This window comes from Pelodiscus sinensis, chromosome 2, assembly GCF_052426305.1.
Source record: "Pelodiscus sinensis isolate ZL-2025 chromosome 2, ASM5242630v1, whole genome shotgun sequence".
Classification (NCBI taxonomy): Eukaryota; Metazoa; Chordata; order Testudines; family Trionychidae; genus Pelodiscus; species Pelodiscus sinensis.
The window spans coordinates 146,881,325-146,903,575 of record NC_143053.1 but is presented as its reverse complement, the minus strand read 5'-3'; the positions used below and the strand labels follow the sequence as shown (position 1 = coordinate 146,903,575).

Below are 22,251 nucleotides of genomic sequence, written 5' to 3'. Positions count from 1 at the left end.
TTGAGAATTTTAGGTGTGATATTGCAGAAACATGTATCCCATTTGTTCTTATTTTATCTATGAAAACATATCTGGCAATAAAGGAACTAGGTACTATAAATTTCAGGCCCATACACAGTGGAGGTGAGAAGGGTGTGAACACACCACCCTATAGTCCCCCAAGCAAATGTGCTCCAGCCAGCTGGGGAAAGTCTGGGGCTGATTTCTTCCCCCCTCTACCCACCCACAGGAGCAAGGCCAGGGACAGGGCTGGGCCTCACTCCTGGGAGCAGGGGAATCAGCTCCAGCTTTCCCCCAGCCGGCCAGAGCATAGGGGAGAGAAGCTTGGCCAGTGTGCCACTCCTGTCTGCCCCCAGCCAGCCAAAACTCACTTACTAGGAAGACCATGGATGGGTGTGTTCGCACCCCGGTGGTCCACATTTACAAAAAAAAGCACCCCCCACACAGAAATTCCTGCGTACAGGACTGCACTGAATCTAACAAAGTCAGGACCTAAACCCCTTTTGTTTAGCAGTATAGAAGTGAGCAACCTGATCTTAGGGGGAGGAAAAGAAAACTATGGACACTTAATCTTCAGCCACCCTAAGAGAAGATCAAACAGCACAGCTAGTTTCTGTACTACACCCTGTTTTGAAACTTGATTGATGGGAGGGAGAAGGGGAGGGAAGGAAACTGAGGAATCCAAGTATTGCAAGAGCTGCTTCACATTAATCTTCTCATCAGTTTTAACCAAAAGGTTAGAAAGAGGTTAACCACATTAAATGGTCCATATCAAGAAATAATTTCTAGAACATGGATGCAGCTCAGTGGGATGCGCGTGTGTCACTGACTGGAACCTTGTAAATATTGTTTTCATGATGCAAAGGAAGGAATAGAATCCATCTTGTTTTCTCTTAGCTGTGCTGGCTCTGCAAGGTTAACAGGACTACAGAACAGAAAGAACTCTCTTTTATCACTGAAGTCAGCACACAGGACTGAATACACACAAGGAGCAGATTTGCTAAGTAAAAAGGTTTTTTTCTCTTCTTTTTAGAGTCAAACTCTTTTTTTAGATCTGTGGTAATTTTAACTCTAAATGTGTTTGAACTGTGTTTGAAAATTTCAGACACTGTTAATTCATATTGTTAATTAAAGACAAAAGTGTTTAATTTTCTGGGAAAGAGTGGTATAATTAGTTTAAATATCAATATTAGGTGCCTATAATTAATAGGAAATGACATCATATTCCTCATCTAAGTGTACTTTCCTGTATAAAACTAAAACCAGCAACAAAAGGTTTAGTAAAATCATACAGCATGTCCAATCAGTGTCAACCCTGAGTAGAGCTGGTTGGTTTTATCAGTGGATAAATTAGATCTCCCCTACAGATCCCAAAGCATTCCAAGTCTCCTTTAGGTTTCTGGGCTTCAAGATGTCCATGATCTGTTGAAAGTTCAGGAAGCTTTTAAGAGTAGAAAGAACAAAGAAAAGATAACACTGGAGGCTTGGATTTGGGGCTGGCTTGTCTGAGATGCGGATCTTTCCTCTAACAGGTCATCATGCTGAAACCTTCTGAGACTTGCTCAGCTCAGAAATTTGATTGCATTTTTGCTGGACTGGGTTCAGAAAAAGCAGTGTTCATGATCCATTTCCAGCAGCAATAATCTACTTTAGTTAATCATTTATTGCTTGGTACACTTGTTTATAAACTTACAAGGAAATATGGCAATTAGGACTGTCAAGTAATTAAAAAAAATTATGATTAATCACACCGTTAACCAATAACAGAATACCATTTATTTAAATATTTTTGATGATTTCTACATTGCAAATGTATTATTTTTATTACAACACAGAATAAAAAATAAATGCAAAGTGAGCATTGTATATTACAAATATTTAAACTGTAAAAAATACCAAAAGAAACAGTATTTTTAAATTCCCCAATTACAAGTACCATCATGCAATCTCTTTATCAAGAAAACTGAAAGTATAAATGTAGAATTATATACAAAAAAATAACTGCATTCAAAAATAAAGCAATGTAAACCTTCAGAATATGAAGTCCACTCAGTCCTACTTCTTGTTCAGACAGCAGCTCAAACAAGTTTGACAACAATTTGCAGAAAATAATGCTGCCTGCTTCTTGTTTACAGGTCACCTGAAAGTGAGAACAGGTGTTCACGTGGTAGTGTCATAGCTGGCACTGCAAGATATTTATGTGCCAGATGTGCTAAAGGTTCATATGTCCCTTCATGCTTCAAGCACCATTCCAGAAGACATGTGTCCATGCTGATGATGGGTTCTGCTGAATAATGATCCAAAAACAGTGTGAACCAAACCATGTTTATTTTCATTATCTGAGTCAGATGCCACCAACCAAAGACTGATTTCATTTTTTTTTATTATTTGGATTCTCCAATTTTCACACTGGAGTCTTGCTCTTTTAAGACATCTGAAATCATTCTCCACACCTTGTCCCTCTCAAATTTTGGAAGACACTTCAGATTCCTAAACCTTGGTTGAGTGCTGTAGCTATCTTTAGAAATCTCATATTGGTACTTTGTTTGTGTTTTGTCCAATCTGCTCTGAAAATGTTCTTAAAATGTATGGCAGAATGTGGGTAAAACAGAGCAGGAGGCATACAATTCCTCCTTCCCTCCCTCCACGGAGTTCAGTCACTAATTTAATTAATGTGTTTTATTTTTTTAATGAGCATCATCAGGAAGGAAGCATGTCTTCTGGAATCATGGCTGAAGCATGAAGGGGCATACAAATGTTTAGCATATGTGGAACATAAATACCTTGCAATGCCAGCTACAAAAAGCGTGAATGTTTTTTCTCAGTTACAGGTGACATTGTAAATAAGAAGCAGGCAACATTATCTTCTGTAAATGTAAACAAACTTGTTTGTCTTAGCAGCTGGCTAAGCAAGTAGGATTAAGTGGACTTGTAGATTCTAAAGTTTTATATGGTTTTGGTTTTGAGTGCAATTATGTAACAAAAAAAATCACATTTGTATGTTGGACTTTCATGATAAAGAGATTGTACTGCTGTACTTGTATGAGGTGAATTGGAATATATGATTTCCTTTATTTTTTCACAGTGCAAGTATTTGTAATAAAAATAATAATATAACATGTACACTGTATATTTTGTAATCTGTGTTGTAACTGAAGTCAATATATTTGAAAATGTAGAAAAACATCCAAACTATGTCATACATTTAATTTTGGATTCTATTGTTTAACAGTGCAATTTAAACAGTGTTTAATCACAATTAATTTTTTAAAGTTAATTGTGTGATTTAATTGTGATTACTCGACAGCCCTAATTACAATTAAACAAAATACACAAGAACAGCAGATGGATAGTGCATTATGGTACGAATACATTAGGTGAATTAGCAGAACAGGGTGTTACGATTTCAACTAGGAAGATAACCAAGTGTATTAAAGTTAAATGAAGGATTTTTCCCATTTGATGTTTCTTCCCCTGTGAAGAATCCTTCTCAAACAAAACCTGAACCAGGAAAATTTGGATTTCAGAGTGACTGTTCTGCTCATTTCGGTATAGTAAAATCTCCATTTGCTTTTGTGATCTCCTTTTAAAAATTCCTTTATGGCACTGAGAAATTGAGAACGAGAGAATTATTTTTCAGTTCCAAAATGCTCCTTGTGTCCCCTAATCTCCCAATACGCCCTTCCTCCTAGACTCCAATACCTGACTCTACTCACCCTTGAGCTTAGCAAAGAAACAACCCTCAATTCCCCATGATCTATTCTATCTCTACCTTTCAGCCCATACCCAGGACCAATTCATTAGCTCTCGAATCCTTCCTCCCTGCTCTGATTTCATGCCATTGCCCTTCCTATCCACTACAAATATTTACTCACCTCCAGTAGTGAAGTTACTGTCAGTGAACAGAGTGGTTAGGAATTTGTCCCATAAAGGGTATGTCTACATTTCAGATTTTTTTTTCTGGAAAAACGGCTGTTTTTCAGAAAAAATTTCACTTACATCCACACTGCAATTGCGTGTTTTGACAAAAAGTCAAAAGAAAAGTAGGGTTTTTCTGACAGCTGTAAACTTCTTTCTATGAGGAAGAAGCCTATTTCTGAAAGAGCTCTTTCGGAAAAAGGTGTGCGTGGACACGGAAAAGAGTTTTCTTTCGAAAAAAGAGGCCTCCAGGAAATAACGCAGGTGCCCTGGTGGCCACTCCAAAGTAATCAGAACTCTATACTTCCTGTCTCCTGGCACCTCTTAAAGCTGCAGGCATCTTGGACAAGCCTTGTGACAGGAAGCCAGTCCCAGAGCAGCACCTGACCGTGCAGCTTTCCCTGCCACCCACAAGCCGAGCTATGACTGAGCCACAAGCCCCCTGAAGCCCTCCTGGCCCTCACAGGGAGAAGGACCAAGGCTCCCAGGACCCAGCCAAGGGTACTAAGCGTCATGCACCCTCCTGGTCTGGAGTGGAGATTCTGTCCCTCTCAGCACCGAAATGCTTAAATCTATGGACGCATGGCTGAGGCCCTGGAAGAGCAGGGTCACCCTGCCTCCCCCCCCCGCCATAGAACAGGTCTGAGTAAAGTAAAGGAGCTCCTCCAGGCCTATGCCAGGGAGCACAGCTCTCACTCCGGGGCATATTATCAGGAGCTGCACCAGATCTTGAGGGGTGGGGAAGCCTGTGTTGTCGACTCCAGCCTCAAGACGCCCGTCGTCGCCTGGCTGGAGGTTGCGGAGGAGGAGGAGGAGGGACAGCAGGGGCAGTATGAGGAGGACACGGCCAGCATGGTGACGTTGAGCCTGGAGCCAGTACCCCTGGGCCAGGACGTGTTGCAGGCATCATCTGATGGCAGTGAGGGATCATCAGATGAGTGTTCTCAGTGTTCCACATACACAGGGTGGGGGAGGCAGGCGCAGAGGGGATGGGGAGCTCGGCCTGCTTGCCCTGGACATCGTGTTGCAGTCTGTGCACATGGAATCACGTGCAGCACCAATGTGTGCCACACGGCCTCAGGAGGCAGACCGAGTACCCCTGGGATCCTGCACACAAGCTCAGGGGAGGCCCCACATGCATCTGGCACCAGAGGGGGCACGGCCTCCCACCACCACCCACCGCTGGAAGCAGGCTGAGCACAAGGGCACACGCACAACCCCATACACACCGAGGAGTGCCGCACATAGGCATGCCTACCCACGCAAGGCAACACTCGCTCCCACGGACAGCTCAGCCAGGCGCAGGTGTGTGTGCAGACCCCAGGAAGGGGCAGGCTGCTCCAGGTCCCTCTCCCGCCCATGGCACTGTGGCCGGACACTTCCCTTGCCTGCTTGTTCCTGGGGAGGGAGGGGGAGCAGGCAGCATGGTCCTCTGGGCACCTCGGGCTGCGCAGCCCACACATGGCCTTGCTCCCAGGACGTCCCCATCCTCTGGCCTGAAGACTGTTGCTCACTGCTCACAGAGGACGGCACAGCCTCAGGGACAGTGTCTGCATGGATGACTGACCACCTCTCCCTCTTAATTCTCCACAGCCGGACCAGCTGTCGCTGAGGGGCGAGACACACCACCCAAGGCAGCTGCCTGACCCCTAGAGGTCACCTAGTCCAGTCCTATGTACTCAAGTCAGGACTAAGTATTTCTACACCATCCCTGGCAGACAGAGATTTCACAACAGCAATTTATTCCAGTTCTTAATCATCTTGACAATTCCTAAGAACTTTTCCTAAGGCCCAACCTAAATCGCCCTTGCTGCAATGTAAGGCCATTGCTTCTTGTCCTATTATCAGAAGTTAAGCAGAACAACTTTTCTGCTTCCTCCTTTTAACAACTTTTTATGTACTTGAGACCTGTTATGTCCCCTCTTAATCTTAGCTTCTCCAAAGCCATTTTTTTCAATCTTCCCTCATAGGTAGGGTGACCATATTTTCTGAACCAAAAATAGGGACATATTAGCCATGCCTCTGATCCCATTAGCCACGCCCCAACCAGTTAGGCCCTGCCCACCTGCCACAGGAAGTACCACCCCTGGGGGTAGTATTTCCGGGATGAAGATGGACACATGACTGGAAGTAAAGGGTGTCATGTGAGCCCTCTAAAATATTCCTCCCACCATCCTCTATCAATAGGGATGGGTTTGGGCTCCATAGGAACCCCCCCCCCCATGCAACTATACTGCAACTGCATTAACCCAGGTTCGGGTCCAGACCTAGCATACAATGACGCTGCAGCACTAGGGGTCCAACCTCGATTCAAGATGAGATCCAGGATCCGAGACCTACTACTTTGCAGTGTAGATGCAGCCCCATTTGACTTAGGGCCTGGGAATCATCCAGAATTATCCCACAATTTCATGGGACAACTTCCTTAGTCCTCCCAACAGATGATGCTTATTAGTTCCAATTAACTGGTAATCAGAGGGGTCCCCATCTGCTGTGGACAGGGGACTGCTCCAGCCCAGCAGAGGGCCCACTGCAGACAGGGGTTGCTCTCATCCAGATCAGTCCGTCTGTGGGTTCCCAAAGATAGGGACTGTGCCACTGTCCGGAGCAACCTCTCTCTGTGGGGCGTCCAGCTTGCTGTGGACAGGGGCTGCTCCGAAAGGGACTGGGAGCTGGCAGCAGCCCCAGTGTGACCTAACATTAACCAGTTCACTGATGAATGGGACTTTACATCCCTAAGGAGATGGACTGCAACTGCATTTTTTCAAGTTACTGCAAAACTATCAAGTGCCCTCCGTTTCCACAAGCCAGAATGACAATACTGAACTAACCATGAGAATTACAGGGTGAAGACCATGTCACTAACTCTTACCAGCACTGCTTGAAAGGTGGGAATTTGGGCTATTTTATATGTAAAGCTACTGAGAAATATATATGTCAATACCATGATGGCAATGCCTATATTATGTAAAGAATACCTAATAATAATTGCCAAATGAGACCACTTCCCAACCTGCTTACAAAGGACCTGATCCAATTTAAACTTTAAACCAGGATTGGGCCCAAAGCAATCTGTTGATATACCAAGGAAGATCCAGTTAACATTTAGTAATCCTTCAAAAATATAAGAGACAAGTCATGAAAACCTTCTCTGCTGTTCTAGAATGTATTTCATTAGGTCCTGGTTACTTGAAGACATCTAACTTCTCTAAGTAATTTTTAATTTTTTCTTCCCCTATTTTAGCCTCAGATCTTACCTCATTTTCACTGGCCTTCACTATGTTAGATGTCCAATCACTACTAATCTTTTAAGTGATAACAGGAACAAAACATCATTTTAGTGCTTTCCATTTTCATATTTTCAGTAATTATTTTTCCTCCTCATTGAGTAATGGGCCTACCCATTGGGTCTTTCTCTTGCTTCTAATTTATTTGTATAATGTTTTCTTGTTATCCTTTATGTCTCTAGCTAATTTAATCTTATTGTATGCCTTGGCCTTTCTAATTTTGTCCCTACATACTATTATGTGTTATTTGTATTCATCCTTTGTAATTTGACCTGGTTTCCACTTTTTGTAGGACTCTTTTTTGAGTTTCAGATCATTTAACATCTCCTGGTTAATCCAGGACAGTCTCTTGCTATACTTTCTGTCTTTCCAATACAGTGGTATAGTTTGATCTTACATCCTTAATAATGTATCTTGGAAAAAACTATCAACTTTCTTGATCTGTTTTTCCCCTTACACTTGCTTCCCATGGGATCATACCTATCAACTCCCTGAGTTTGATAAAGTCTGCCTGCTAGAGATCCATTATCTTTATTCCTCCATTTTTCCCTCCTACAATCATGAACTCTATCATTTCGTAATTACTGTTGGCCAACTTCAAGCTGACTTCCATTTTACAATTCTCAACCAGTTCCTCCCTATTTGTTAAAATCAAATCTAGAACAGATTCTTCCCAAGGAGCTTAGTAATAACTTTCTCCATCAGTCAAGTTTTTTAATAGGACAAAAAGACTGTTATATCACCCGTTTCATTAGACTGCAGCAGCTCGATTTTACATAATTCATTTACCTGGCTCCACTATTTAATTTGCTTTGTTTTCCTATTAGTTTTACAATTTTATAAACAAGCATTCAGGAGAAAAGGGGAATAATTAAGTGGGATAATTCCTACTGAACTATATTCACCAAGAATAAAGAAACCGTGTTTATTAGGAGCTATGTAAATTTACTCGTCATAACCTAGAAATGCCACAACATTTATTTTATGGTGGCTGAATAAAGTAGAAATACGTTTAATGTCAATCATCATTCATATTGATGATCTAAATATCACTAAAATAGATTGATGGAAGACTTCTACTGCCTCTCAGGGAGATGTATTAGCTACAGCAATAGGCAATAGGAGAGTCCCTTCCATCAGTGCCGGAAGTGTCTACAGTGATGCGGTCCAATTGCACAGCTGCAGCTGTATTGCTGTAGCACTTCAAGGGCGGACAAACCATCAGTCACCTTCCTGCGTACCCTCGTCCTCCATACAAGAGGAGGGCATAATGGATCTGAGCATAGGCTGAATCCCCAGTTGAAGGCTACTGTGCGGTATGGCTGAGAGCCTTCTCCACACCCTCTTGGTTAAAATGGATAATCTTACCATACTGGATCCAAATAAGTGCCTAGTGATTAAAAAGTAGGATGGGAGGGCAGCTTCATTCATATAGACTCATTTAATAGAGTTGTGGACTGCTGCATTAAACCCATTGCTGTAGAATTTGTCCTGTTTCCTGCAGATTTAGAGTAGTCTGAGATTATAATATAATGGGCACTTAAACCCATGGTTTTAAGAGAAACACTGGCTTTATGGTCCATTACAACAAATTGAAACACATCCTGCCGCATGCTAACCCTTCACTGTCCCACAATTACAGAGCTATTAATTGCTCACTTCATTTTAAGTGGTCTCCTACAACATCTTATGCTCAACATTATATATGTATTTAGATTAGACACTCTGGTTATCTGCTCAAGGCCCAAAGAAGAGTTCTATGATGCCTGAAAGATTCCACCCACAAATGTTGGTCCAATAAAAGACATTACATCACCCCCATTATCTCTCTCATATACAAATATTCTGTATTTAACAATATGGTATCTGTAACCATATTCTGTTTGCTCATTCGAAGTTGAGATTGCTTGTACATGTGTTAATGTTATTAAACAGTAATTAAAACTTTTACAAAAAAAGTCTGTTTACTTCTAAAAATATATATTATAATTATCACCTATATATGAAATAAATAACAATAATATATTAGATTTCTAAGATCTTTCCTCAGCTTAATTTCTTTATGCATTACACAGTATACTAATTTGCATCCATCTGAACATTAATTTTCCAACTGTGGAATGTCGTTTCTGACAACCATCTGTTCAAACTTCACTTTTCTCTTAATCAGTCCACTTAACATTAAAGTCAACAGTAACAATCTCTGCAGACACATTGGAAGTTTTAAAGTGGTTTATATTTTTTATTTAATTTACCATGCACTTATACTACTTATGTTCTAACTAGATAACATTTCTGAAGCATGAAACAAAATGAAAAAATATAAAACATTACATAAAACCCTGGTTCTTCAAGCTTTGCATGTGCTTGCGAAATAAAACTGTGTTACAGTTCTGAATAGAGACCACCAGAATGTTATAAACTCTAATTTTAGTTAAAAAGCTGAATTAAGAGTTATTTCAAAACTTCCAGTTCAATCTCCTTAAACAGAATGAAAGTAATGTACCCAAAAGTTAGGAAGGATGCTTAATCCTGACCCTTTGTGTACTTTTTTGTCACCCAATATCCTCTCGATGACAACTAGCAGAGCGCATAGGGTGTTAGGGACCATCTGGGTTCACCACAAGTATGTCATGTAAGGTTTCTAATGGCAGCCTGTATTACATGGCTCATCATAAGCACTACAAGAGGTAGGTATGGAAAATAGGTGAGGCGTTAGGTATATATGCTAAAAATCATGTTCTTGAGATCTGTGGTTCAAAAAAGGTCATTCAAAGATAGCGTCCCTTGAGACAAGCTTCTTCAGACAGGAGCTGGGAAACACTTATCTCCATGTCTGTCCATTGTGTACTGTAAGTTTTATCATAGAAATCTATTAGCATTCTGAATCAAAAGCGAATTCGGAGCTTGTGGAGACTTTAGAAGAAAATTAACAGGAGAAAATAAACAGCATTGAGGGTGGAACCCTATTTTCAGGTGCAGATCAAAGGTTTGTTCTGGTCTATCTGAGGTGCAGTGACACAACTTGGCATCCTTCAATATTGCCAGTTGGCTTGATTTTATGAAAGGTTGATCCCAGCCATCCTGGCAGCAAATGTAGGAAGAAGGACTTTGGGTATGCTATTCTGCAGGAAAAGTATGAGTTAAGTTTAGGCTCTAGAAAGCATGTTATGATTTTTATTATATGTCACTATTTGTTTCCACTATTATTACTTTCCATCCTTTGAATCTCTGTTCTTTGACAATATATTTATTTTTGTTTAGAGTATAAATATATCTAAATACTGTGTTAAGTGGAGTGGTGATCCTGACTTAAATAATACAACTTGTGGCGAGTCCTTGAATGATCAAGATGAAGATAAACATTGAACAATGATCTCATTCAGTAAGCACTATGCATCCTGTACACCAAACAAGGCAACAATCATCTGGAAAAATTAGCATGTGATCATGCAATTAAAGACTACTATAATACTTACATACAAATAGGCCAAATCAGGGTTTCATGGGCAAAACAATTATTGTAAAATGCAGTTAATTAAGGTTGCAAAGTTTAATCCCTCGGTGCATGACAATGTTACAGGGATTTGACTTCTATAAATATGTAATAAATATGCTTTCACTGAGACTAGATCTTTTGAAAACCATTGAGCACTTTCCAATATAGATAACAAACAAACCTTATACAGAATTCTCCAGGCCTAACTAGAACAGATTATGTATGTCACTTTTCTCAGTAATGGTTTTTATATTTATTATTATTATTATTATTAATAATAATAATAATAATAAAGAAACTGGCTCTTTTGGCACTCCAAGAAAGAGCAAGCTTACTTCAATACCAATATATTTTATGAAAAGTGAAGTATCAGACAAATAGCATAAGCACTCCTTTTTAAATTGTATTTAGTAAGACATTTTTAACATGCTTAATATTTGTCCTTAACCTCTTCTCTAAGATGTGAAGAGTTCAAAATGACATCCAAAAATGCCCTAACTTTTTTGAACTGGAGTATGATTTTAAGTAAGGGTTATTTCCCTTCTAACATATCCCAATTAAGCTAAAAGGTATTAGTGTGCCTCAGATTAGGGACTTTCAAACAACTTTTCATTTCCTTCACTACACCAAACTCTGTTTAATGCATATACCTCTCCTATTATATTTCCCTCATCTCACCCGGAGCCTCAGCAACTATAATGCCAGTATTCACCATGGCTACGACTAGACTGCACGCCTTTTTCAACAAAGGCTTTGTCAACAGTAACTGTCAGCAAAGCCTCTGTCGAAAAAGAGCATCAAGATTACATTATGCGTATCGAAAAATCGATCCGCTTTTTCGAAAAAAGTGGCCAGATTGCCGGATGCTCCGTCGACAAAAGAAGGCACCCAGAAGTGCTTCTGGCAGGGCATGTGGGCAGCCTTTATTTCTAGGTGCTGCTGCCTGCCCTTTGCAGAGACGTGTGCTTAAAGGGATCCTCCTAGACGGCCATTGCTCTGCTCCTGCTTCTGGCTTGCCTACCTCCTAGAGGGAAAGCAAAGCTGCTGCAGCGCTTGCTCTGGTTGCCCTGATTCCTTGGACACCACAGCAGTTTATTTTCTGGGGTTTTTTTTTTTTTTTTTTTTTTTGCTTTTCACCTTTTATTTGGCCATGGAGCCTTAGCTGGACCCTGGGCAAGCGATGGCCCCATGCTGCCATACTGCAGCTTCTGGTGCATCTGAATGACTCTGTCATGAATCTCCTGCCCCATATGGACCTGGACTGCACCGAGGAGACCCTCCTCTGGGATTCAGGAGCTCTGCCCTTGCCCCCAAACTTTTTTGGGAACAGGCAGATTTGGAGGCATGACACGAGTTCGGACTGGTGGGACCAGCTCATCATGCAGCTCTGGGACAACGACCACTTGCTCCGCAACTTCCGGATGCGGAAGGCCACATTCCTGGAGATGTGTGCCTGGCTCGCCCCTGCTCTGGAACACAAGGGTACCCACCTGTGGCCTGCCATCCCCTGCAGAAGCGGGTCGCAATCGCCCTGTTGAAGCTGGCCACCCCCGACAGCTACCGCTCTGTGGGACACCAGTCTGGCATGGGGAGGTCTACCGCCGGGGCCGTTTTGATGGAGGTAAGTCACTGTCGGGGGACAGACCCTGCTGAGTGGGGGGGTTGAGAAAGGGGGACTGCCAGGCAAGGGCAAGAGGTAGTGGGAGATTGAGTGGCACTTGGAGGCTGCTCCTCAGCCACCACTGCACTGATGCGGGGGAGGCGGGCCTTCTGAGAAGGGGAGGGGCGGGTTGGGGATGGGGAGGGTTCTCCTCCCAAGCGCTTAGGTAACCTGTCTAACTCCTTGGTTTCTGTCTGTCTATTTGTCTCATGCTGCAGGTGGTGAGGGCCATCAATGCGGAGCTGCTGAAAAGACTGGACAACATCATTGCCGGGTTTGCCGCCCTTGGATTCCCGAACTGAGGAGGAGCCTTGATGGGACACACATTGTAATCTGCACACTGCCCCATCGAACAGCCCAATTTATAAACTGGAAGGGCCACTATTTGATGGTTCTGCAGGCCCTGGTCGACCACTGGGAACACTTTATGGACATTTGTGTCAGGTGGTTGGGGAGGGCACATGATGCCCACATATTCCGCAACTCCTACCTGTACCGCAGGTTTCAGGCAAGAACATTTTTCCCCCAGCAGCACCTTACACTCGGGGATGTGCAGATGCTGGTGTGCATAGTGGCCAGCACAGCCTACCCCAATGCCGTGGCTAATGAAGTCCCACACCGGCCACCAGGATGCGAGCAAGGAGCTTTTCAACACGCATCTTAGTCAGGCTCGCATTCAGGTGGAATGCGCCTTTGGCCATCTGAAAGGGAGGTTCTGTTGCCTCCTCACACACCTGGAGATGGGCAACGCAACATCCGGAGGTGGTTGCACCCTCCATAACCTGGTGGAGAGGAAACGGGAGGCCTTCCTGCCGGGATGGGGGACAGGTGCTGATGGCGAGGACAGGTCATTTCAGCAGCCCTGGACGGCTGCCATCCGCCAGGCTCAACAGGCTGGTGTCCAAATTTGAGAGGCCCTGAGGGAGAGATTCTCAGAAGGAGCCCACTGACTCTCCCCAGGAACTCTCCCAAGGGGGCTTTCGTCTGGCCCACCCCTGCCCTCACCCTCTTCCCATAAAGGATACATACACACCCGGTTTTCTTTGTACACAGACATTAGTTTTTTATTAGAAACACTATCAGTAAAGAAAATGTGCTAACTGTTAAAAAAAAATTCCCTGTGTACTGTTTAAATGTGTAAAGGTAAATCTTTCACTCAAAAATAAATAAAGATTTTTTATATAACTGAAATGACCTTTAACTGGGGTGGTAGGGGACTGAAAACCTAGAGGCGGAAGGGGGATTGAAAACCTGGAGTGGGGAGGGGGGCTCAAGTAGGCCACTGCTTCCCTGATCGCAGGGTCCTGCCACCTTCCTGTGTCCTGGCATCATCACGGCCTTGGGATCAAGTGGAGCGAGACCTAGTCCTGCCCTGGGTAGGAGGGGGGAGGGGAGGCAGCTGTTGGGCCTGTGAGGGCGGGGGAACTGGAGGCAATGGGGTGGGCGGACTAGGGAGCTGGAGGAGTAGGGGGATCAGGGGCCTGGTGTGCAGGAGGAGCGGTGCCCATGACAGGGGCAGGCAAGCCGAGCACCTCCTGCATTGTGGCACAGATGGTAGTGTGCTGCTGGACGAGCTCATCCAGCAGCCTGGTGTGCCACTCGGCCTCTGCTGCCGTCCTCTGCTGGAGGGTCCTGTCGAGGTCCTGCAGGGCCACAACGTGCTCCCTCAGCAGGTCCGTGTACACACACCAGTGCCTGCAGGTGCCACGGGTCCAGGATGGTGGTGGGGCAAGTGTGGTGCTCCCTTGTTGGTTAGAGGGTCCAGCTGTGGAGGAAAAGAGGAGGAGACAATCACTTTCTGTGTGCACCCCTGCTGTCCCCGAGGGCACGCCGTGGCTGTCAGGGGCTCTCCTTTGGACAGGAGACTCAGAGGTATTACACGTGACACCACGTGTGAGTTGGGCAGCTGCCTGAAAGCCTCACAGGGGCCCGACAGTGGCAATGGGACTAGCTGGCCCCCCACACTGTCAACCCGCCCGTGTGTGGTGACCCCTCAAAGCACTCACCTGATGTTCCCTCCCTGATGTCCACGGATGCCTGGGAGACATCTGGGGTCTGGGTCCCTGCTGCCTCCTCTTCCTCCTCCTCCTCTTTCTGGTGCAGCTCTCCCGCTGCTCCTTCCTGGTCTTCCTCCCTCAGGAGGGGTCAGTCCACGATGTGGTGGGGTAATCCGGACTCCACCACACGCAGTGGAGTCTGGGCTTCACCACAGCCCATGATCTGCTCCAACTCCTCGTAGTAAGGGCAGGTCCCGGGGGCTGTCCCGGAGTGGGAGCTCTGGTCCCGGGCTCTCGCATATCCCTGCTGCAGCTCCTTTACCTTGAGCCTGGCTTGTGCCATGGTGCAGCGGTGTTGCCCTTTGGTGGCCAGTCCCTGGGCCAGGTGCTCATAAATGTCTTCATTCCTGCAGCATGCCTGCAGGGCTTCTTCCTGGGACCAGAGCTCCAGGAGGTTTTTGATTTCTGGTCCTGACCAGGCTGGTGCCCACCTTTTGGTGCCCCTGGGTGGGTCCTCCCTGTTCCGAGAAGAACCAGGTGGGCCATGAGACTAGGACAAGGCTAACACGGGTGCTCTGGCTAGCTGCCGGACAGCAAGGCCTGCCTGGGTGCCTGTGCCTTTAAGAGGCTGCGGCCAGGAACCACAGAGGTGTTGAACCTGTAAAGGCTAGGCCTTTTTTGTCGACAGAACTGGCTCCCTGTATCCATACACACCTTTTGTCAACAGATCTCTGTCAACAAAGGCGTTCTTCCTTGTAAAATGAGGTTTACCACTGTCGACAAAACTGCTGTATTCTGTCGTCTTACTGTTGACAGAACGCGGCGGTAGTGTAGATGCAGGTATAGTTTTGTTGACAAAAGGCCACTTTTGTCAACAAAACCCTGTAGTCTAGACACACCCCATATAGCAGAAAATAAAGATAACTCCCTTCAGCACTGGTACACTAATGCATGACTAATTACTGTTCTAGAGTGCAAATCCTGATAATTTCTTTCTTCCAAAAGTCTAAAGGTCTAATATTCACATGATTCTGCGGAGTTGTCTCTTGTGTGGCAACATACAGCACAGCCCCCTAAGGTACCAAACTTATAGCCTAAAAATATATATTGTTAGAAGCAATATAAATATGATGTAGTGTAATCAGAGCCTAAATCAGGGGTAGGCAATAAGCGGCCTGCAATTGCCCTCCCCTGACCTAAATGCAATCCACTTTGCATATTTGCATGTGCACTATGGATGTTCTTCAATATTCCCTAAAAACTATTCCTCCCATGATCCTTTATTTTGAGTTTTGACAACTGACAGATATTTTTCGTTTTTATAAAGGAGAGGTTCCCAATGATGTGTTGCAGAGGGCAAATGTCACAGTGACTTAGCAAAAAATTATTGATTCAGATCCCCAGCTCAGCTCAATATTTTGATTTGAAGTTTATGTTAACAGAAAGGACAGCCTTTTGGAAATGCCTGCACTATTTTATGGGCTATGAGAGATAATAAACCTTAACTCAGAAGTAGACTAACATTTTCGTTATTTTTTAAAGATTCCTTATTCTTTCTTACCTGAATTTAAAAAAAAATAATTTAAGCTATTTTAATATATTGTTAGGCTCCTTTATTTATTCATTCATGTTTTAATAATGGATCTATAACCTCATTAATAGCCTAAGAGGAAATGTCCTTAATCAGAAATTCAATTGAAATACAATATTCGTACCAATAAAGTACAAACCATTTGTGAAGGTTTTAAAGCAGCGATGGGCAACCTAGGCTAGCAATTTGGCCATGAGTGGCCTTGATTCACCTTAGCAGACCACAAGATTGTTGTGACAAAGAGTCTCCCAGGATAGGATAGTTTTACACACTACACTTGCGTATCTAGACTTTGCAGGGTGTGTCGATTGCACCGTAACAGTGCTTTGATTGGATGCCGAGGAAAAGCACAGCTCTCACAGTTAATGTTGACTGCAATTAATATGCACCTCACTTCATGTGCCCTTGCTTTACGTGTATGTCACTTTAGTAATACTGGTAGGGGGAAAAAACACCCTATGTGGACAGAAACCAGAAGAATTTTTCAACTTTGTGTGTGGGCAACAGTAAACAAAATGTCTCATGGGCCACACACAGAACCCCAAAGGGCAGCATGCAGCCTTAGGTTGCCTACCAATGCTTTAAAGTAAAGCAGAAAATAAATATTTACAAGCAGCCTCTTGTTTAAATCTATTCCCATCCAATTCTACCGACGAGCCAGAGGATTTCACATATTAAGGTGCAAATAGAAACATTATCATGTTTTTACCTTTTTCTTTTTTAGTTTTTTGGAGCAAAATTTATTACTTACCCAACATTTTCTGCATCTTCATCACACTCAGCCCTGTATTTGCAAGCCCCACATTTGGAGTGCTTTCTGTGAACTTCAGTTCCAGATCCTTCATACTCTAAACAAAACAAGGCAGCATCATTGGAAAATGTGACTTTTTTTACATTATGCTATGAAACAGTCTATACAAATTAACTTGCCTTTCAACAGGAAAGCAGCTTGTTAGCATACCGTTGTCATATATTTACACTACAGTCATTAGCCTCCCTAGAATTACTTCTTCCAAAGCTGAACAACAACTAAGTTTGCTATAGAGGTGACAATGAAAAGACAGCACACAAAACCAAAACAACTGCAACAAAAACAACCATGCTTCATTGGCTTTTTTACTGCTTCTTTGTTGTTGCACCGAGTGATTTGTTAATGATTTTCCTAAGTTCTTTGAATCTGATATTAACATACATACTAGTTCATTGTAAGGAATAGCTAACTTTTATTTGTCACTAACACCACGTAATATATTTGCCTTTTAATGACACTTGACTAGTAATTTAGTGATGTTCAGCTAAAGACCATATACTTAGCCATGAAGAAAGAAAAAAATATTTTAATTGAAGTTCTGTTATTACAGACATAGTTCCATATAACTGCTTGCTACGTGTAATGATTTTTCCTCTGTACCCGAGGACAAATTTCCTGCCACTTTGTACTAGATTCTACTAAATTCTCATAGTGCCAGCCTTATTCATTTTCATGCTTAACACCATCAGCGGCATAGGACATACATAAAGATAATGCACTGCATCTTCTAAGACACTAACTGAAATGCAACTTCCTGTAGAAGGTACCAGTATATCTCCAAAGTTCTAAAGCATTGGTCCTACATGCAAAAGCATTATTCTTCTGGTTTCACACTGACATCACTGCTTATCAATCACATGGAAGGAAAATGAAGATCCATAATGTTCTGAGATAGGACAAACTAGAATGTGATAGATGCCTAATTGATATGATCGAGGCTATCAATTGATTTTAAAAAACCTAATCGCGATTTTAAAATTGTTAACCATGATTAATCTCATGGATAAGCAATAATAGAATACCATTTATTTTAAATATTTTTGGATGTTTTCTACATTTTCAAATATATTGATTTCAATTACAACACAAAACACAACGTGTAGAATGCTCATTTTATTTTTTATTACAAATATTTGCACTGAAAAACAAAAAAAGTCTTTTTCAATTAATCCCATACAAGTTCTGTAATGTAACCTCCTTATCATGAAAGCTGAACTTACAAATTTAGAATTCTTTACATAAAATAACTGTATTAAAAAATAAAACAATGTAAAACTTTAGAGATTACAAATCTGCTCAATCCTACCTCTTGTTCAGCCTATTGCGAAGACAAACAAGTTTGGTTACAATTTGCAGGAAATAATGCCACCTTCTTCTTTTTTATAATGTCATCTGAAAGTAAGAATTGGCCTTCACATGGCATTGTTGTAGCTGCTGCAGCAAGATATGTACATGTCAGAGGCACTAAAACTTCGTATGTCCCTTCATGCCTCAACCACCATGCCAGAGGACATGTTTCCATGCTGATGTTGGACTCTACTCAATAACGATCCAAAGCAGTGCAGACCAACATATATTTATTTTCATCATGTGAATCGAATGCTACTAGCAGTAGGTTAACAGTCTCGTTGGGTGGTTTGGTTTCTATGGTTTCTGCATTAGAGTGTTGCTCTTTTCAGATTTCTGAATGTATGTGCCACACTTCGACCTTCTCAGATTGTGGATGGCACTTCAGATTCTTAAATCTTGGATGAGTGCTGTAAGTGTTTTTAGAAATTACACACTGGTACATTCTTCCTGTTTTTTCAAATCTGCTGTGAAAGCATTCTTAAAATAAACATGTGCTAGGTCATCATCCAAAATTGCTATAGCATGCTATATATGGCAGAATGTGGGTTAAACAGGGCAGGAGACATACAATTCTCCTTTAAGGAGGTCAATCACAAATTTAATTAATGCATTATTTTTTTAAAAAGTATAATCAGCATAGAAGCACAACCTTCAAAATTGTGGCCATAGCAGGAAGTGGCATATGAATGATTAGCATATTTGACAGGAAACCCCATGCATCGCTGGCTACAAAAGAGCAATGTAAACACCTGTTCTCACTTTCTGGTGACACTGTACACAAGAAGCAGGCAAGCAGTATTTTGGTCAATATAAAGAAACTTGTTTGTCTTCATGATTGGCAGAACAAACATTAGGACTAAGTAGACTTGTAGCCTCTAAAGTTTTACATTGATTTGTGTAAGTACCGCTATGTAACAAAAAACCAAAAATCTACATTTGTAAGTTACACTTTCACGCTAGAGAGACTGCACTTCAGTACATGGGTGAAATGAACTGAAAAATACTATTTCTTTTGTTTACACCATAATAACCTAAATTTCTGTTTATTGATTCCAAATGAAAAATTTACCAGAAAAACATAATATGCAAACATGTTTCATTTTTCAAAGCTCACATTTATTCTAAACTACTGTCACAGCTTTCTTGCCTTTATTAGTGGCCAAGTTAAAGCTAAATATAAAATCTCCTTGAACCAAAAAAAAAACCCCTCATTAAAATCAAATACATTTTAATGTTAGACAAGTAACATAAATATAAAATTATCAAACAATAGTAAAGCTGTGTCTAGATCTGTTTTATAATTCATTTATACTTATGCTCAGTGCACCTGAAAAAATTAAATCTGATTTTATCTTTTTATGAACACTTTTTTTTTCAGATTTACAACTGAAAATAATGTTGCAGAGAAATAGCTAAAAATAATGTGGCTAATTCAATTTATTTTACATTTGGAGTTCTGCAGTTAAATTTTCAATCTCAATAATCTCTCTCTCTATATATAAAAAAAACTTTTCCTGCGGGATGACAGAGACATCATATGTCACTGTGTTCTGCTGCCCCACTCTCCACCCTCAGCCACATAGCCTCTCTCCTCCCCCGTGCGCTGGGGAGCCGCGTGGCCACCCTACTCCCTGTCCCTTCTCTCTCCCCTTATGCTCTGGGAGCCACGAACCACGCTGCCTCCCCCCTCCCTGGAGCTCCAGAGAGCCGCAGGAGCTACAAGGATTTCCCCCAGGGGTGCGGAGCGGGTGGTTTTGGATCTAGCAGCACTTCCTGGCTGCTCTGGCAGGACCCTTTGCCACAGCTTTCAGGGTGGGAACGAGGACTGCAAAGGCCCAGTTCCCAGCAGCAGTTGCAGCACAGCAGTGTGACTGCCTGGTTCCCCCATGACCCTCCCACACAAGATGGCGGAAGCCTCTCAAAACATGAGCAGATCCTGCAGGAGATTGAGAGCATGGACACGCCTACATGGGTCTGGGGAGTTGGGTCTGGGGGTCTGCAGACAGCAAGGGGCCCCCTGCCTGGCAACACCCAGGGGCTGGACAGGGCCCTACACTGACAGCTTTCCCCTCTGAGACACCCAGGCTCCTGCAAACTCTGTGGAGGCACAGCCCTTCAGTGGTTCACTCTTGCTGAGCCTCGGGGCCCTTGCGGCCCCTCAGGAAGGCCTCACCCTCCAGGGGCGCCTTGTCCACCCCTCTGTCCACAAAGCACTGCCCCCTTTCTGCTGGGGTCCCAGCTCCCCGCTTCCATGCTCCGGCTCCTGCCAGGGCCTTGCTCTTACACTGCACCCTGGCCTTGCAGGGAAGGGGTGCATCCACTGGAGCATTGGGGACAGGTCCCACACTGCTCACCTGGCCCTTCGGGGTGTAGTGCTGTCTGCAGCCACTTCCCTGGCTCTCTGGAACGGCCGCTCTGTGCTCCGGGCTCACCACGGAGCAAAGCTTCCCCAAAGGCAGTTCACATAGCATTACACAAACCCCAACAGTTTGGAAAGGCTGGGCTGAGCCCAAGCGAACAGCTCGATGAAATCATAGGAGGGTGCAGGGTGTGTATAGGGAGGTGCAGGGTGTGTGTAAGATGTATGTGGAGATGGGCAGTGTGGTAAGGGCAGGATGATGGGGGTGAGAGCAATATAGTAATGGAGGCAAGGGGATGGGCAGTGTAGGAGTGCAGAGGGGGAAGAGTTAGGGAAGGATGGGGGTATAGGAATGGAGGACGGAGACGGAGGTAGGGATGGAAGGAGCGGGGGTGGGCTGTGGGCCATGGAGCTTCGGGATAAGGACTAGCGGCTCAGATTACCCCACCAGGCTCTCTTACCACATGACCCAAATCTGGTTCTCAGTAGGGTGAGGAGCGTAAAGCTGTGCGCTCCCCCATGGTCCACGTTTCTTCATGGCACCATGTCGGTGTGGAGCATGTCCCACAACCCCCAGCGGGAGCTCGCTTGCCAGCAGGAAGGGCACATCTGGAGTGCTGCCACCCTGCAAGGATGGGCAGTAACCAGGCACTGAGAGCAGGAAATTCTCTCCCTACCTGGCCACTCACACGTAACCCAGCCCCTGCCCCTCGCTAGCAAGCTGGGTACCCAAGAGCACCCGGAACAAAGTGGATTCATTTGGCACTGGACCCCATTTTACTGATTGTGTTTGGTTTTGGTTCCCATGGGGCCCACAAACCCACAGAGCACAGCCTTTCCCTGTGCTAGCTGCCAGCAGAGGCTCCAAACTCTGCATGTGAACAAACTATTTTATTGGCTGGTGGGGCAGGAGCTGGCAGGAGAGGGAAGGGTGCTGAGGGAAGACTGGCTGGAGACTGAAGGGTGGGATGGGCCAAAAGGGGTTGGATAGAGGGGCCCATCCAGGTGTGTGGGGGGCGGGTGTGGAGAAAGGTGTGAGTGACTTGTGGTCATGGAGCACGCAGCCAGGCTCAGTGCAAGATTAACAGACTCTCTGGCTGCAAAAGCGAACAATGAGAGGGGGATTGGCGAGTGTAGTGAATAGGGGGCACAGTACCATTAAAGGAACTCTAACACTGTGATACAGTGAACCAAAAAAAAAGTTTAATATAATTTCAGTTATTAACCTGTCCCTGAGTCACACTGTCAATTTCTGTGGTTTTTACAAGTATATTTTCCAATTTTTAAACTGTTTTACTCTGTTCTGTTGCATTTTAAGGGACTCAAACAGGGAAAACCAACAAAACTGAAACAGTGAAATTGACTATACAAAACATTGTCAAAGATAAAGTTAGTACCAAGAAAAGTATTTTCTCATAGATCCGTCTCTTATCGTAGTTTTGTGTGCTACTTCTAACAATAGCCAGTTAAACAAATTAAGCTACAAGTGTAAATTCGAACTTGATGCTGCCCCTTAAATGCAGTGTGAATACAGAAGAGGAGAAAGCCCCCTTCCACCTATGCATGGCTTCTTGGACCTTGGGTTTAGATTGGGGTGAGCAATAATTTTTGACCAGGGCCACTTCAGAAATTTTTGAAGTGGCCCTGGGCTGCTCTGGAAGGGGCGGGACCTCAGACAGACGGGGCAGGGCCAGGACACTTCTGTGTTTCCCCACCCAACAGACCCTGATTGGTCTCAGGGTGGGGGAGTGCGCAAAATCTTTGCTCCCCTCCCTCAGA

The 22,251-nt window shown here is 43.7% G+C and overlaps 1 protein-coding gene across 1 annotated transcript in view; it reads right to left on the bottom strand.

The window, feature by feature from the left end:
* The window catches only part of TMEFF1 (transmembrane protein with EGF like and two follistatin like domains 1), a 213,825-nt gene that overhangs the window by 25,053 nt on the left and 166,521 nt on the right, over positions 1-22,251 (bottom strand). Inside the window, exon 5 of the mRNA XM_075921539.2 lies at positions 16,704-16,800. Within this exon, the coding sequence (XP_075777654.1) occupies positions 16,704-16,800 (97 nt within the window). The remainder of the gene's footprint in view (positions 1-16,703; positions 16,801-22,251) is intronic.